The sequence below is a fragment of the Aulonocara sp. 'chitande type north' Nkhata Bay genome, linkage group LG18 (genome assembly GCF_057382095.1).
Source record: "Aulonocara sp. 'chitande type north' Nkhata Bay isolate Kocher_YH1m ecotype deep benthic linkage group LG18, A_spYH_male_GT1.1, whole genome shotgun sequence".
In the NCBI taxonomy this organism is placed as follows: Eukaryota; Metazoa; Chordata; class Actinopteri; order Cichliformes; family Cichlidae; genus Aulonocara; species Aulonocara sp. 'chitande type north' Nkhata Bay.
In genome coordinates, this window is record NC_141361.1 from 21,780,389 (window position 1) to 21,798,991 (window position 18,603).

General features: G+C 41.9%; 1 protein-coding gene across 20 annotated transcripts in view; it reads left to right on the forward strand.

Moving 5' to 3' along the window:
- Nucleotides 1-14,788, forward strand: part of mbnl1 (muscleblind-like splicing regulator 1) — a 44,826-nt gene extending 30,038 nt beyond the window's left edge. For 5 of the 20 annotated variants that reach the window (XM_086273331.1, XM_086273327.1, XM_086273328.1 and 2 more), the window contains exons 3-12: nt 3,281-3,496; nt 3,668-3,886; nt 5,318-5,557; nt 6,536-6,589; nt 7,824-7,977; nt 8,862-8,897; nt 9,559-9,650; nt 10,101-10,145; nt 10,902-10,973; nt 11,154-14,788. In XM_086273331.1, the coding sequence (XP_086129457.1) occupies nt 3,281-3,496; nt 3,668-3,886; nt 5,318-5,557; nt 6,536-6,589; nt 7,824-7,977; nt 8,862-8,897; nt 9,559-9,650; nt 10,101-10,145; nt 10,902-10,958 (1,113 nt within the window). In that variant the 3' untranslated portion in view covers nt 10,959-10,973; nt 11,154-14,788. Of the gene's footprint in view, nt 1-3,280; nt 3,497-3,667; nt 3,887-5,317; nt 5,558-6,535; nt 6,590-7,823; nt 7,978-8,861; nt 9,651-10,100; nt 10,146-10,901; nt 10,974-11,153 lie in introns of those variants that run through there. The other 15 variants (XM_086273332.1, XM_086273334.1, XM_086273335.1 and 12 more) reach the window with 15 other exon arrangements.
- The last annotated feature ends 3,815 nt before the right edge of the window (nt 14,789-18,603 follow it).

Consider the following 18,603-nt stretch of genomic DNA (forward strand, 5'->3'; position numbering starts at 1 on the left):
TTAGAGGAACCTGACCCCAATGTGCATGCATTAATGCATATGCATTCTTGCCTGCACAAGAATGCGCTTGAGTGTGTCAGACCTTTTCCTAGACTACTCCTCTCCAGACTGAATATATAATTGGATACTCGCAACAGGCAGCAGAAAGGGATCCCTGTCTTAGATTATTATTCAGAGGCTTTGAAGCGTGACCTCCGGATGACTGCTGATATAATATAGACAGATCATATGAGTGGACGGTATTTTTAGCACCATTTAGACATGTAGCCAAGCTGGATGTCTGGAGAAAAGCAGCGCAGCATCAGTTGACCTCCTGGGGCTAGTGTACACATACACACATGTCCCAGCTGGGACTGGCAGAAATAGCAAGCTGTTAACAATTAGTGATAGACTCAGGCCAGACCCAATGTGAAACTGAGTGTCTGACGTTGAAGTAGCTATAAACAAGGATGCAGGATTTCACTAGTATTAGTATTTAGTATTTATTTATTTATTGTCATTGTCAAGAACAATGAAATTGCGTTTGGGGCTTCCATACAACCCAAAAAAAAGAAGAAAATAATAAATACCCCTTAAAACCCAAGTGTACATATTTAACCCAGTGTGACTCCAATGCAATAAGACAATCCTTAGCAATAATGTTCGTAGAAATTCAGACAAAGACCTGAGAAACATGACAAAATACAACAATGCAACCCATTCAATATTATTGTACTGTGAGATATGATATCAGATATGATAGTTATCTATTTAAGAAAGAGGGGGGGGGGGGCAGGAGGGGGAAGAGAATAAAGATATGATGCACCAATGCAGACCAGTTCATTGCTATTAAGAAGTTGGATATGGTTATTGTCCGTGAGAGGGGGGCAGAGAGTTCAGGAGCCTCACAGCCTGTGGATACAGGCTGTTGGCCAGTCTGGATGTTCTGGCCTGTATAGACCTGTACCTTCTCCCTGAGGGCAGCAGATGGAAAAGGTGGCGCGCAGGGTGATGTTGGTCCCGCAGGATACTGTGCACCCTCCTCAGACAGCGAGTGGGGAAGATATTACTGATCTCTGGCAGACTTGTTCCAATAATTCTGCCAGCTTCTTTCACCACCCGCTGGAGTGCTTGCTGATCGGCCTTGGTGCAGCTGGGGAACCACACTAGAAATCCATACGTCAGAACGCTGCTGATGGCACAGTTGTAGAAGTTCAACATCAGAGATCTGGGAACGTGTGCGCTCCGCAGTCTCCTCAGGTAGTAGAGGCGCTGTTGGGCCTTCCGTGCAACTGAGGTGATATGGTTGCCCCAGGACAGGTCCTCGGTCACAGTTACCCCCAAGAATTTAAAACTGCTCACCCTCTCCACCGCCTCACTGCCAATGAAGAGAGGCAGATGGTTGTTATGACCCCTCTTCCGGAAATCTACAATGATCTCCTTGGTCTTTTTGGTGTTTAAGACCAAGTTATTGTCGTGGCACCATGACTCTAGTTGTTGCACCTCTGTCCTATAGTTTGTCTCATCATTGTTGGATATAAGTCCGAGCACTGTGGTGTCATCTGCAAACTTAACAATGAGATTGGACGCGCAGGAGGAAATACAGTCATGGGTGAAGAGAGTGTATAGCAGAGGGCTCAGAACACACCCCTGAGGGGCACCGGTGTTGACCACAAGGGTGGAAGAAGTGTTCTTACCCACTCTGACACTCTGTCTACGGTTAGTGAGGAAGTCCACAATCCAGTTGCACAGAGAGGAGTTAAGTCCCAGTTGGTGGAGTTTGGGACGGAGTTTGTATGGCCGGATGGTATTAAAAGCCGAGCTGTAGTCTACAAAGAGGAGCCGTGCATAGGTGTTCCTGTGTTCCAAGTGCTTCAGTAATGTGTGCAGCACTGTGGCGATCGCATCCTCGGTTGACCGGTTCTCCCTGTATGCAAACTGGTGCGAGTCCAGGGATGGTGGAAAAGCAGCTCTGATGTGTTTAATGACCAGTCTCTCCAGGCATTTGGCGAGAATGGGGGTGAGTGCCACAGGTCTGAAATCGTTCAGACATGTGACATTTGACTGTTTTGGGATGGGAACGATGGTTGCTGCTTTGAAACAGGATGGTACCAGTGAACAGGACAGCGAGGTGTTATATATAGAGGTGAAGACGTCCGCCAGGTCCGCAGCACAGTCTTTTAGCACCCGGCCCAGCACTCCATCCGGCCCGGCCGCCTTCCTGGTGTTAATGCTCCGGAACACACGCCTCAGCTCATGAGTGCTCAGGACCGGAGCAGGGTCGGTTGAGGGGAGAGGGGACAGGACAGGGTCGGTGTTCTCCCTATCAAAACGGGCATAAAAGAGATTTAGATCCTCAGCCAGAGTAGAACTGTCGGCTGAGGGTGATGGTGTTCTTCTTTTGTAGTCCGTGATAGCCCTGATGCCCTCCCAGACCTGCCTTGGGTTTGTGTTGTTCTCAAACCTGGCCTCGATACGCCTCCTGTGCTGCTGCTTGGCAGTCTTGATGCCTCTTCTCAGGTTGGCCCTGGCAGCACTGTATGCCTCCTGGTCCCCGACAAAAGTGTAGGAGCTCCGGGCCGCTGCGTCTGTGCGCGCCGCCATCTGGTCATGGTGTAACTAGATTGAACATGCACCATGTGTTCATTTTTCATATTTTATTGTTACATGCAAAAGGTGGTGCGCAGTGTAGTGGTTTACAAGGTTTACAAGTGAAAGCTTGTTTAGATCTACGAGGAGACACAAATCCCTTTAGGGTGTCTGGATTGAAAAATTCTGCCAAATCAAACACACCATGCTGCTGTGGTGACCCCTTGTGAATAATGAGAGGTTTTTTGGTTTTTTTAGTCTGCCAAGCCTTGAAGTAATGCTGATATAATGTTTAGCACCCTCACCAAGCCGAGAGTGTTAGGAATGACATTAGTTTAGCAGGTATTTGGTTGTTAGGCCAATTACCTGGGTAAACCTTGGCATCGTGACAATCGTACAGGAGCTGGCGATCCTCACAGTTGTTACTCAAGACTATGGATGTCTATACAAATTTTATAACGGCCAGTTTGGTAGCTGCCAAGACATTAGGCACCAATAACTGTTGATGTAAATCAGCGTCAATTCCAATAAAAGAATGTTGCCATAAACCTTAAAACGCTGAAATCTGCGAATTTTTGGCACAGGCAAACTACTCCAGCTGATCAATTTAAAGTCAATATAAAGTCAATAATGTTTGTCTGTACCCTGTTGCCATATAAGCATCTTTCTGAATCTGGCGTTAAATGCTGTCACTTCTCTCCACTCCTCTCAGGGCCGTTGTTCCAGGGAGAATTGCAAGTACCTGCACCCTCCTCCCCATCTAAAGACCCAACTGGAGATCAATGGCAGGAACAATCTGATCCAGCAGAAGAATATGGCCATGCTCGCCCAACAGATGCAGCTCGCCAATGCCATGATGCCTGGCACGCAGCTACCACCTATGGTGAGAGGACACACACGTATGAACACACCACAGCTACTGCCCACGGTGAGATTACGTACATGTAAAAGCTCACACATATATGGCTCCTTCTTGTCTGCGTGGCTCTTTCCCGTCTTTTGAGTCCCCTTCATGTCAGTGCGTGTCTTTACGGAAAGATCGCAGTTTGCGCTCCCCGCTGTCCTTTAATTCCTCTGCCTTTATTTTGTTTTGCTCCAGCCGATGTTCTCGGTGACACCAGGCCTGGCCACCAATGCAAGCGCAGCAGCAGCTGCAGCTGCAGCCTTTAATCCCTACTTAAGCCCTGTGTCACCAAGCCTGATGCCTCCAGAGATCCTGTCCAGCACCCCTGTCCTCATGGCCTCCAGCCCTGCAGTCAGCCAAGTCCCCAACGCTGCCGCTGCAGCCCAGAAACTGCTGAGAACAGACAGACTTGAGGTAAAACACAAACTGACTGAGTGTGATCTCATCTCTTCTATGAAAAACTTTCCATTACAAACTCTTCCTCGTGGTGTATCTCTTTGTTAGTCAGAGTAGAGTTAACCTCAATGATAATGAGCCTGTAAACAAGACAGATATTGATGGCAAGCAGCTTAACAAGCATAAGAATAATGGTGCCCTTACTTGATTTGCATAAACAGTTTCTGAAACGGAATTGAATTATAATAGCTGGTGCAATTATGCAAAGTAGAAACCAAACTGAAAGAAAATAAAAAACAGGTTGATAAACTGTGATGAAATGTCATCGGTTTATCACTCGTATAATCCTGATGAACTGCATCTCAATTAAGTTCCCGTGGAGATGGTGCTTTCGCTCATTGCGTTTCACACAATGGCACAAGACGAGCATAACAACAGAGGCGTGTTATTTAGAAGAGAGTGCTGAAGCTATAATCAGCGCTCAACGTATACAAACCGCACTAAAATTACACTTTTGTCACGTTGTCGTTAAATAGCACCTTTTATGTGTCAATATCACACAGCCACCATTTAAAATAGCAGTTTTGTGTGTTTAATAGCATCATGTCACAAAAGTAGCATAGCGCGGTATAAAGCATGTTCAGTCACACACTGCTGAAACGCTCACAGGAGTAAGGCAGAGTTGATGTCAGGAAAGCAACAGCCGTTATGTGTGCCTAATTTAAAAGAAAGTGCTGCCCTCTGGTGTCTCTCGTACTTACAAATGTCTGAGATGCAACACATAGCTGTGTATAGGGGATAAAATGTATTATGAGATTATACGTATTTGTGTTAATGTAGAAATGGTTCAACATAGTGTGGACCTTTCTGAATGCATTACAGGATCTCACTAATAGTTGAACAGGAAGTATCCAGATATATCTTGTGATGATGGATAGAGGAAGGCTCAGCACAGGCTGAAAGAATTTCACGGGTTAACTGGTTTAGATCAAATCACTTCAATTTGTATTATAATATTAATATTTGAGATTTGAGTGCATAAAACAGGATTTTTTTTCTGTGTAATCTGAATTTAAGGCAATTTTAAGTGAACTGGACATAGACTATTACTTTTACTAAGGTCATCATTTTTATTGACAGTGAACTTTATAGATTTTGGTTGTTTTTGTGTTTTAGTTTTATTTTTTGCCTGGGTGGATTTGGCAGATGTGTGTGTGTTAGTTTTTTATGCGACTTATTGTTGGACTGAGCCTTTTCTTAGCTGGGACACTCTTGTAAAATAGATTTTTTTTATCTCAAAGGTCTTATTTTTCCTGGTTAAATAAGGTTTGAATTAAAAATAAATAAAGAAATCTCATATAAATATTCTGTACAACGTTTTCTCCCGCGGTGGTGAATTTGGACATGGAGCCTGCACGTTATCATTCGCCTCATCCCATTTGTCTGTAGGTCTGTCGGGAGTATCAAAGGGGCAACTGCTCTCGGGGGGAGAACGACTGTCGCTTCGCTCACCCCGCAGACAGCACTATGATCGACACCAACGACAACACCGTCACTGTATGCATGGACTACATCAAGGGTCGGTGCTCCCGAGAAAAGTGCAAGTACTTCCACCCGCCGGCTCACCTGCAGGCCAAAATAAAGGCTGCCCAGCACCAGGTGAACCAGGCCACAGCCGCCGCAGCCATGGTGAGCAGTCTGCAGAAGCACACTCATTTACCACCCACACAACTGGCTTTATATTTACGTTAGGGTTAGCGACTGTAGAGCAGATGTGTTCTGTGTTTCGTACTCAACTTGCGTAACCTTCCTGGTTGGTATAATGTAGCGTTCTCAGTTCTGCTTTTGCCAGGCCAACCTTAAAGGTCTGCATGTTCATGTAGGTGAAACCTGCTCATATCTGGATGATAAGAAGAAGGATCGGACAATAGTGCATTAGTAGCTTCGTTATTCCCATGCTAAGCCTTTTTTTGATTGTTGTTCCTTTTTCTATCATCGCAGAACACGAGTAGAGAGTCCAGTTCCTCTCTGTCTCTGTCTCTGATGGCCTGGCCTTAATTGTGACTCCATTGTTTCTGTGCTTCCTTACCTATAACTTCTCTTCCTCTTGACATTATTATAAAGGATTCATTGTGCTTTCAGTCCTGTCTTACAGTAACAGCACGGGTGAATAATAGTGCTGATCAAAGTGTTTTCTACATGCTTTTATTGACGTAGCGAAACAGAAAGCTCGGGGTGAAGCGTTGCAATGTGAACCTGACTGATGTGCACAGTGAAATGGAAACCTGTGAATATGTGCTTCCATATGATTTCCTGTTCAGTCACTGAGAATCGCTTACAGTAATGGTTGAATAATTTTTCTCCTCGCTATATTCATCCATCTCTGTGTGACAATGACTAATGTAGATGAGTAGCTGTCATCGATTCCTGATGATCATTTAACTGTCGAGCAGTAGAGCTAGTGTCCACACTGTGCATGCCTTAGTCCTGTTATCCCCTTGTATATTTGCATTCCAATGATTTGTTTTTTTATTTGTTTTTGTTTTTCTCACCTATACCCAAACTGCACTGCTGCCCCCATGATGCACCTCTGCTTGCTGGTTTATGTTAATGCGCTTGAACCCCATTGGCCCATTGCCATCATGTGCTCGCTGCCTGCTAATTAAGACTCAGTCGGCTGTCAAATCACTGAAGCGACCCCTCGACGCAACCTTTGACCTGGTACTATGACCTTTCACCTTTTAGCTTGGCATGTGGCTTTGTTGTAGCGCAGTGTTTTAACCAATGATACCTAGCTATTTCTGTTGTTGTTGTCTCAGTGCAATGTCTGTCTTTTCCTCTTGTTGATCTGTCATGATTGGCTGTGATAAAGTGATTGTGGCTTTCCGGGGTTACAAAAAAAACCCAACGGTCGCATCCAAAACAGCTTTTCTTCTTGTACAGATCACCTCAAGCACCAAGTCTAAATGCGTCATTTTTCTCGGAGCCACAATCAGTTCATCACCCGTAGCTTTTCTAACAACAGTCAGTGAGGGCTAAGGAAGTAGAATTTCTATAAACGGTGGCATGGCTTCAGTGTAACGTCTTAAGTCAGTGTTCAGTGTTGTGGAGCAGCTCAATCAAATGTGTGCATGTCTGTGTCGCTAGTGCATGTCAGATGGATAAGGGTGGGGGTGGTGATGGTGGTGGTGGTGAGCGGGCTAAGAGGGAAAGCCTTTAAAACCATACAGGAGTGATCCCACCGTAACAGATTATTACAGTTCAAATGATAGTTCACTCCATCACCAAATGTTGTCACGGATATTCAGACCTCAAGAATGGCCTCAAGCCAAGATGAAGCCCGCACGCGAGAGCACTCATGGTTTTTAAACAGCAGGGATCCGCTTTCTGAGTTACGTCCCTTGGCCTAAGACCATTTTTGACGTTTTTGTCTGCGAGTGAACCATCACTTAAACATGCTTACACAGTTTATCATGGAGCTAGCAGTGCAGCCTCCCTTTTCTCTGTGCTTCTTACCTGTTACACCACTTGTTAGCAGCCTTATTGTTTTAATAGTTAATGCTTGCTTATGTTGCACTTAGTCAGCCTTAAGACTGCAGAGTTAACAATCCAATGTAATGAACATATGAATGCTTGTTAGCTAGTAGCTCCAGTAGGCACCATGCTCCTGCTTGTGTAGTACTTGTGTCAGACTGCTGCTTGCTTGCTACTGATGATATAATGATATTGTTATTGTTGTACACACAAGGATGTTGTGACAGTGCTCCTCGGATGTCCTCTAACGTATGTACCTTCTTTTGTTTTCTTTCCTGTTTTTGCCTCTTTCAACACACCCTCTCTCTCTCTTTCTCTCTCTCTGTCTTACTTTTTCCTCTTTTTTTTTTTTTTTAACCTCTGTCTCTCTCTGGCTTTTTTATTTTCCTTTTCACTGACCTCCCTCCTTCTGGATGGGCAGGGCATCGCCCCTAGTGTCATGGCTCCCCTGCCAAAGCGGGCAGCCCTGGAGAAGGCCAACGGGGCCTCTGCCGTGTTTAACACCGGCATGCTCCAGTACCAACAGGCCCTGGCCAGCATGCAGTTTCAGCAGCAGGCTGCTTTCCTCCCATCAGGTATGGCTCCCAAAGCGACCACAACGAGTGCTCTTACCAACTGAGTGGATGCCTGGATCAGTCTAACCTGGCTCCTGCTTGGCTGGGGTCGGACAGAGTGGTAGATTGCAGTACAGAGCAGATTTTGTTTTTCTTTTATAAAGAGGGATTAAAAAAAAAAAAAATAGGCAAGTGATAACTCTAGATTTTAATCTAGGCTTGCAGGGATTGCATGTGTGTATTTCAGTGTTAAAAGAGAGCTTTGAAAAAATGTGCTTTATGCTTTGTCCGGCTTTGCATGGCCAGTAGGTATTAAAATGGGTTACTATTTCAATCTGTCAACTAATTGCCTTAATATAATTCTTTATAGCTACCTTCACCCCATATTAAATGCAGGCCCAGGATGATAGGTATGAATACTAGTAATCCAAATAATTTGTATTAGTTTAGTTTTTTTTTTTAGTAGGTTATTAGACTTTTCACGGTGTGATCACTCATATTTCGAAGAGGGGCTTCGGCTTGGGCTGGGATGAATGGGGCTGGGTAATGGTATCTGGTAACAAACACCAGTTTGAAGAGTCTGGCTTCTGCACACATCTGCTGTTCCTCTCACTTCTTTTTAGAGTATGTACGTAATGTTTAATGCTCTGTAGTTACACTCATAGCCCTGCTCTCACTCTGTCATTCGCACCAAAGATGAAACTGTAGATTCACTTAATTAACTGGTTTTCTGATGATGAGTTTACCTCTTCGCCTTTTCCAATCACTGATGTCTGTGTCCAAGAGATATTAACCTTTTTTTCCCCCACGTTATCTCTCCCTTCGCTCTAATGAACCTTGTGATGGGCTGTTTTGATTTCTCTTCCCTATCCAATCCACTTCCTGTTGCACTGCATGATGGACAGGCTCAATATTGTGCATGACACCTGCAGCCAGCGTTGGTAGGTCCCGGCTTTCCTTCTTTAGTTGTTGTTTGTTTGAGTCGCAGTTTTAGTGAAATGTACTTTGTTGTGTTCATAGACAATTTGTAAGCATTTTTGTTTGGTGACCTGAGAGTCAGTCCTTTGGTTCCGTGATTTGAGGCAAAAGCAAATAATGTTTTATATAAATGTTGTTTATTTCATGTATAAAAACATCCTCATGGTTTAACTGAGCTTCGTTATTTTGACCTCTCTGCCGTATATATTGCTCGACCACACTTGTCCTCATGCTCGTTCTAAACTTGGCTTTTGGCTAGTTTAACCTGACACCTGTAGAAACCCTTTGAAAACATTAAACAAAACTGAGGGGGGTTTGTTAGAGTGGTGACCTTTGTCTCCCTCTGCCACATTCTAGTTTTTGTTTTTCTTTACTGGAAGAGTACAGCAGCAGTTTACTATTATTACATGCAAATATGGAAGTAAGTTGCTGCTGCCAGACTGCGATCTCAGACTGTTTGATCCTTATCAGTGCTGGCAGAGGGAAGAAAGGGAACCAGTTAAATCGAACCCTTCTCTGACCTCCTCTCTCTCTCCTTCTCCTTCCCTCATTTGCCTGGTGTGTATGTGGCTACACTGCTCCTCCTGTATATTTTTTGCTTACATGATTTTCCCTCCAAAAAAGTTCCCATGATGCACGGTGGTACTCCAGCCACTGTGTCTGCAGCCACCACATCTGCCACAAGCGTTCCCTTCGCAACTGCCTCCACCAATCAGGTTTGCACCTCTACCTCCGCAGTCTCTCCCTCTCTCCCTCTCTCCCTCTCTCCCTCTATCTATCTATCTATCTATCTATCTATCTATCTATCTATCTATCTATCTATCTATCTATCTATCTATCTATCTATCTATCTATCTATCTATCTATCTATCTATCTATCTATCTCAGTGCACATGGATAATCTGGGAATGCTTGTGTTAATGCAAGGGGTAAACAGCAGGACTCCCTCTTGTTGGCCTACACTACAGTCCAACATAAAGTTTTGTGAACACAAGCAGTGCTATAAACTAGTAGTACTTGTCCATTTTAACTATAACTCTTTTTCTTAGATTATATACCTGTGTTTAAAAAGAGCAAACAACAACAACAACAACAAAAACATGCTGTATTGTATTTTAATGTGTGTCCTCATTGTAACCTCGATTTTTGTCCTTTCCCATTTTGAGGACTCTTCCTTATCAAAGTTGACTTCCAACGAATACATGCAATTGGTATGTATGAGGCAGTGTTTTTTCCCCACATTTTTAGAGCCATTTGCACAGCTTGTGCAATAGTTGCTATCTGTGCCCTTTGGTGCTTTGCTTTTTTTTTTCCTCTCTTTTTTTTCTGCTGCTTCTTCCAGCACGTAAAGCAAAGCTTTACCATATTCTTTGTGTTAAAAAGCTGGACATACTCATTATTAATGTCAGGAAAAAAAGTTATAAAATCAGTCTGTAAGATGACTTGCTGCGTGTTTAAGTTCAGTTCTGTTGGAGGCGTTTTTTTGTAAGCAGCAAGCTGCATTGCATAATCATAGGTTTCCATTAAACAAGATTGATGAACAGTCGAGATGAACCATTATGCAGCTGTTCTTCATCCTGGACTAGTTTTATGCATTTTACCGAGGCGTGCAGGTCAACAACATGGAGGACTTAGATTTGCATGGGGGAAGCCACCTTACTGACAGTTTCCCATCCACCTCCCCCACCCCAAACTCCCACCTCGTGTCTCCCTTCCTTTTACTCCTCCTCTCTCCCTGCTATCCAGAAGTGTCTGCATCAGTTGTGCCACAACTGTAGCCAAATTGCTTTTTTTTCCCCAGCTTGTCATATTTGTCTTTGTTTTTTCCAGCAATAACTTCATCTTAATGCGAGGAGATGATGTTAAAATATGTTGATCTGTACTTATTTGCGCCGGCCAGCCTCAGCTTTGTCCGTTTTCGCGTCAGCATCCTTCATTTGATCTCTTGTCTGTTGTTCTATCCCCAGATTCCAATAATATCTGCAGATCATCTGAGTAGTCACAAGTACTTGACTCAGATGTAGTTCCTCTCAAGAACAGTGAGTTCCTATTTCAACCCTCACATTTTCTCTATTCATCACAAGTTGTTTGGTTTTTTTTCTCCATTTGTGTGACTCATATTATCTGCTTCAAGTTTCCCTTGAATTTGTATGCACACAGAGCTTCTAACCACACTTTACCATCAGTTTGATTTAAGCTAAATCCACCGTCTCTTGCAGATCAAATGAATGTGTGCTGGCACCGTCCAAGCCAAAAAAAAAGAGTTCAGCCTTTATGTACATAACCTTCAGAATGTCAAGCAGTGGGACAAGGAGGGTCTGCCACGTCTCATCACACGTGAAAACATCAAGGGTACAACACATGATCTGTGCCATCTTCCCACATATCAATGTCAAGAAGAATTTGCTGTCAAATTCAACATCCAGCTGAGAGAAGAGCATATCTTGTTGCCAGGGTCGGCGTGTCTCTCTCCCCCCCTCGGCGGGGGAAACGTTCACATGATACCTCTGTGTCGGATTGAATCATAGCACTCAGTTTCTTCTAGTTATTATTATTATTACCGCATGCACAGAAGGTCAAGAGCGTTGTTACATGAGACGACATCAAGTGCTGGTACAATAGTAGACCAAGATTTCCTTTCCTTTTTTATTTGTTCTGCTTTATTATTATTATTATTTTTCATTTTTTTTAATTGATAGCCATATTTCAGCGTTTACAAGAGTAATGCAAACATGCACCTTGAATTTGAATTGAAATCTGAAAGGCACAATGATTTTAACAGGATTTTATTCGCCAAATGAATTAGGCATGTACAGTATTGTGTTTTTACAGCTACTAGTGAAACTAGATGTTGACATGAGGGTCTTGGACATATGAATGTTCTGGGTAAACCAACATACCTGTGTACCTTGAAAGCACAGCCAGGCTAGCTTTTCTCACCTCGTTATGTGCTATAAAGGCCATACAGCTAAAACCAGAGTGTTATCTCAGCAGTGTTATTTGTTTACCGAAGGTAAAAGTTTTGTATGGCTCTTTTTTTTTCCTTTTTTTGTATTGTTTTGTTTTTAAAAATCTCCATTGTGAGTGTTTTTTAACTTTTTCTTTTCTCAAATTAATCAGTTTTAGAAGTGGGTTTCTTGCCAAATCAATTTGTTTGGTATTTGATGTTTTTTTTGTTCCTTTTTGTTTGTTTAGAATCAGTAATGGAGGGTTTTTCTAAAGTTTGTCATAACTCTTTTTCATAGACTAGTGTTGTTTTTCCTTCTTGGAATTAAGTCGCTGGACAAGTCCATTGACTCTAAAGCCTGGCAAAGTAGAGGGTGTAGCTTCAATTGACATTGCGTTACCATGTTTCCCCCTCTTGTAAAGAGGAGCAGCTCTTAAACTGTGTCTCCCAAGAAGCACTGTTGAGCCATGTGTGGATGCGAACTTTAAACAACAAGCCCAAAGGTCTAGTAGGTCACATGTGCACTTGAACGATTATTTGTCCAGTCGCCATATTTTAATTTCACATCCCATCCCAAGTGAACTTTCATTTTTGATTTTCTGAGGAAGTACAACACGTTCAAACGTTTGCCTTGTATCTCATGCAAAAACACAAAGGTTTTCATCCACGCATAGATCTGACTATGGAAACCAAAGCACAGTTTGTTTTTTTTCTCTCAAACTTATCCACTGTGGGTGAATACAGAGACATCTCTGCAGAGGCTGAAACAATTAAGGAAAAAGGTTTATCATCTTTCATTCATGTGTCTTGATTTATGTTTTTCACAGCAGCGTGTCTTTACCGATTGTAATGTACCTAACAAAGCCTTAGATTACAGTTAATGGGTCCTCGCCCAATCAAATGTACTCTCAATCACCGTGCAGGTAAAGAACACCAATGATGTTTTATAGTTCTCTCACATGCCGCTTATGATCTTTTTTTTCTCTCTCTCGCTCTGTAACAATAACAATTACTCTCTTAAATTTCATTGAACTTATGTGTTATGTACTACTTAAGAATTTGAATCTATTTGATGTATGTAGTTTTAGATTATTTTTCTTTTTTTTGTTGTTTTGTTTTTGCCTTACTATATATTACTTGACAACATTGATATAGCCGTTGTAGATGTTGAGGTAGAATGACATTCATAACTTTTTTTCAAACCATATAAATGATAATGTGTTAGTTTTAAATATTCACTTCATTCATATAGCTGGATGTCTTTTTCAGTTGTGTTACATTGTCAGTTAATTTTTTGTTGTTGTTGTTGATGAGAAGACTTTTTGATACGAGGAACGAGATCAATTGATTTGCTGCACGGCAGCGGTCTCTGAGTTTAACAAGAAAAAAACAACAAAAAAATCAAACACAAACACACACACAAAAACTATTTTAACCAACTTAAATTTTTCCTTGTAACATGTCGAGATCATGTTTGAAAATACTATATTGTACTGAAATTCAGACTGTCCATGTTTTAGAGTAAAAATTATTTTCTACTGTATCCATTTCAAAGAGATATGTAATTTTGTTTTTGTTTGAATATTTCTTAAGTTTGCCCTGAATGTCAGGCCAAAACGAGCATTGAGATTTGACGGGTGTTCGGATGTTCGATAGATAGCGAGATTAGGAGCGAGGAAGCAGAGGCGTCTGTTTTCCCGAGGAATCAGAAATGCTGCAGATTATGAGTTCGAACCTAAGGGACGAAGGTTGTCTTTTTGCACTTCTGTATATAGTCAAATGAACAGAGAAAAAAATGTGTATCATATTGAGATATTATTTTGAATAAAAAAAGATCTATAATTATAAGGAATTTTGTTAGATTAATTTAAATTCTTAAATTAGAAGACCAGCTAAAAGAAAAAAAAATGCTTGCAAAGAAGGGCACTAGTTTCTTGGCCAATGCATTCAGAGAAAGCTATGCGCTTTTTGTCTTATTTTATAAGTGGCTAGTATTGCCAGGGAATGTTGTAGGGGAGTAGATATCCCCATATCATGCTAACTCCACCCCTCTTGTAGGATGACATATCCAGTAACATTCATATACCATGTGTTGGACTTGGTCACGCAGTATTGCTGCTCCCATGGTACAGCTGATACATGAACCTGTCAAAAATGTGTATTCTATTATAGTTTGATTTGACTGCATGTAAAAGTACAAACACGTAAACAAAAGATAGATATGTAAGGTAATAAGATAACACCTTCAGACTACAGAATACACAACATTTGTTCTTTGTTTTTCAAATTATCCATGCAGTAGATAACATCCACAGTGGGAAGAAGTGATACTTTAGAACAAGTCATCTTACTCTTGTGTGATTAAAATAAAATATTGTCCAAGCAAACTTGTTATTTAAAGAATGAGAAAACATTAGCACTCATCCACCCCCCGGATACATTCTCATAGCCGTATAATTACAGTCCACGCTGACTCACGGGGCAGTTGTTCCTGCTCTTATAGCTGTGCACTCAGCAGGTGAAGGCTCATCACACCAAATGCTTATTTGGCAAATTTAGTCTTTAAAAAAATGAATGTAACAGTCGCCAGACAACATCAGATGTGTTTCTGACTCGAGGCTGCTTTGTATAGTTGCTACAGAACCAAAGCACCATTTTCTCCAAACCACACGTTCAGTCTTCAGGCTGCAACCGAGGTCTCGCTTCCCTGCTGGGCGCACATGTACGCTTTGACTGCTTTTTACTTGTAAGTGCACCCACCCAGTTATGTATTTGCTAACAGTTGCCACACAATAATGTACTATTCTGTCTTCATATTTGTTTATGCACATTTTATTGTTAATTGACTCTTGCTGTATGGATGAAAAAAAAAATCTGAATAAAACAATATTTGATTTGCTCACGCAACCCTCTGTGTGGTTCTCTGCATCGATGTGAGCGAATGCCACAAAGGTGGAAATTTCAAGTGATGCAAAAGCAAATCAACTCATCATCTGATTTCACTTTTAGCAGGGATTTCTTAGGTGAAGAGGACAGCTTATAGTCATTACAGCTGTCTTCTTCTCAAGGGTTCAGGCAATCAAGATAACAATTCTGGAGCAGCTCCGTGGAGAGCAATATATGACATGTTGAAGGTTGCATTAATTATGCTCAAGGCGATTTTCATGAGATCGCGTGTATTATCTGGGTCAGAAATGATAGTGGTGCTTTTGAATGACACCTATATAATCTCACATAAAGACCTGTGCTTCCTAGTGCATGTAGTTCCCGAGCACCTAACAGGAAGATGTTTGCACACTTTATAATTTAAATCTCACCATAGTTAGCCCTGCTGTGTTCCACATGTCAGATACCTTGCAGCTAACACAGAGCTGGTGCACAGCTTTCCTGCTTCCTCTTGACTTTCAAGAAGTAGCCTGTATTTGGACAGGTTTAAAAGCAAATGGGGGAAGTTGGATGTGGATAGGTTCCATGAGCTCCATCTATCTATCAATGGTGGACTTGTAGTAGCCCCTCAGCCACTGATGCGGTCAGAGGTTCCAACTCTGGGCTCACAGACACCTTATTGGTGCATAAGAGTTATCAGTTTTTTGGTTTCTGTGCAAATTATCCAGGAAACCCCACTAAGACCTGCACTACTGTAGCCAGCATGTAAGTCAGTATTCCCTGAATTTGTCCAAGGGTCTAACTTGTGGTCATTGTTTACTCAGAAGCAGACAGCAGGAGGAATTGGTATCAACAGGAGCCCAAAACAGTTTCACATTACATAAGTTACCCAACAGAGAGCGAGATGGGTGTTTTATGTAACTGTGGACAGTCTAAGGGTTTCTATCTGAACATATGTGTCTTATTTATGTTGATTTAGGCTTTAAAAACAGTGTTGTGTGATTTGTACTTCCTATGACCCAGGGGCGATTCTAGGATCAGAGCTTTGGGGGTGCTGAGCACTGCCCAGCCAGGCAAGATAAACTTTACTCGTCACGATGAGACTTCTTCCCTGTCTCTGTCAGTCCCTGCATCCTTAAATGTCTCCAGTTGTCCTGAGTTCTCTCTGACTGTCTCCTTGGTGCATTTAAACCCCTGTTCCTCCCTGTCCTCGTCCTCCGTTGTCTTCGTTTCCGTTATCAGTCATCATAATTTTACCATCTCTGTGCAAGTCTGCAAATTTCTTTATTAAATCATAAGATTCTTAAATTCATCAAGTCTCTCTGTGCCTGGGTCCTCGTCACAAAACATGACATCACTGTTTTGTACATTTTAACACAATTGAATCCCCACATTTGTAAAAGAAAAGCAAAACACTTTTTAAAAGTCTGTAACAAAACCATCAAATCTGATCAAGGTTATTTAAATGCTGCAAATGAAGAATGGATTGCAATTTAAAAAAAAAATACATATCCTAACCTTAATTACTGGGGGAAAATTATGCTCATAGTAAATGAGAAGTAAACTGAGTGCATTTTTTGGACAGAGGTTCACTTTTAATGTGTATGTATAATACAATACAGATATATAAAAATACACTCCAAAAATAGAGTCCTTGAAATGTACAAATGTACAAAATATTGATAAAAAAAATTATAATAATGGAGGCAACTTTTCCTATGGTACAATGTATACAATGTATGAAAAGATCTTTACTGCAGATACTACTATGGTTCTGCAGATTTATTTTTATTTTATTTTAACCTATGTGGCCTCACCTTGAGGTTGGCAAATCTGTCTATCACTTTTGGTGGTCAAGTCTCTCAAGCAGTTTAACAGTTTCTGTTGTGCCTGTCACTGTTCCCTCTCTGTTTCCTTACCTGGTTCTTCCTGACCTTGTACTTTCTCCTCATGTTCCCCTCTTTCCTCTCTCCCTCTTTGGACTCACAATCATACACAAATAGATTATATTCAATTAGATAAAAAAAATTACATTAATATGAAAAAAAATATTATTAAGATCACTAATAAAAAAGTCCTATCTCCGTGTACTTTCAACCAAAAGGCAAATAACCAAACCACATGAACATCTAATAAAATATCTAAATATTGAAACACTGATCCAACATTATTCTTGATTGACGGATCATTTGTTCTTACACGTTTACCTGAATGTGGCTCCTGGGTTTAATATAGGCACATATGACAAAATAAGCAGCTTCTCTCATTCTATTTCAAACAGGACAGTGGCAACAACAGTAGGCTAAAACAATTTTAAGTTTTAGATTTTAAATAGGCTGTATAAATTTCAATGGGAGCAACAGGGCGGTCAGAGCAGGACGGATTGTAGGGTAGCAAATATCGTGGGGAAAACACATGGGGTGGCTGTAGCTCAGGTGGCAGAGCAGGTCAGCCACTAATCAGAAGGTGGTTCGATCCCAGGCTGCCTCCTGGCTGCATGCCAAATATCCTTGGGCAAGATACTAACTCCATGTCTGCCTACTGGTGGTGGTCAGAGGGCCCGGTGGCGCCAGTGTCCGGCAGCCTCGCCTCTGTCAGTGCGCCCCAGGGCAGCTGTGGCTACAATGTAGCTTGCCATTGCCAGTGTGTGAATGTGTGGGTGAATGACTGAATGTAGTGTAAAGCGCTTTGGGGTCCTTAGGGACTAGTAAAGCGCTATACAAATGCAGGCCATTTTTTTTTACCATGTTTAGGTTACCTGGGTGTAATGTTTTTCAGCTAAAAAGAAACATGGTGTGACTCCTACCTAACTATATAAAGAGTAACTGAAGGTTAAATGCAGCTAATATGTCCTGTTTTAAGCCAGGCACTTAAACCTCCGCTCTGCTATGTCTCAGCCAACATCCTCTGGCAGCGCTAGAGCCAGAGCAGGGGAGAGCCGAGCTGGAACAAACCATTTTGGGAGAGGGGGGGGGGGGGGATATCTATACTTTTGTTGTTAAAATGTTACGTCTCAACCAAGTACTGTCTGCTTTTTATATTTTTAGTAGTGTGTCACACAAACAGCAAATATTGTCAGAAAGGTAAGAAATCTTTGGGGGTGCTTTGATTCATTTTGGGAGTGCTGAAACACCCCCCCAAAATGGGCTAAAATCGCCCCTGCTATGACCGTACATCCTCATGATGGTTTGATCTTTTCAGGTTATAGCAGCTGATGAGGAACAACAAATGACATAATTCACCTGCATTTGCATTTATTTAAACAGAACTGGAAGAAAATGTGGGAATTTTGAAGTGCACAGAAGAGCCACACAGCTCTGCAGTGTATCACAGAATGGGCGGGGACACAGAAACACTGACTTTTCAGCATAACTGTGATTAGCAGCACATTAGCAGCCCCATGCATATGCACATTGACATTTTATTTTAGTCGTTTTTATTTTATTTTGTGTGATTACGGTGCCAGCGTTCCCTATAAACTATGCAAAGTGGTTACAACTCTTGCATTGTGCATACTGCTTGTTGGTGTATAATTACACCCTTTGCAATACCTACACTTAACACACAAAGCATACAATGCAAACACCCTGGGCCAGCACTGAGTGATGTGACTCCGTCACTTCCCTGCTGCCCTGTTATGTTTCAGGTTTTGTGCTTTGCAAGCTACTGGATTTCCTTTGTGATCAGTTAACTATGTATCTATGCCCATGTGGCGCACATGGCGCACACTGACATATGCGCACCGATTACCGACTAACTGGATAATCCCATTACCAGACACATAATTACAGAGTCTACAGCTGCGAGCAGTGACCGCGAATATGAATATGAGGGCA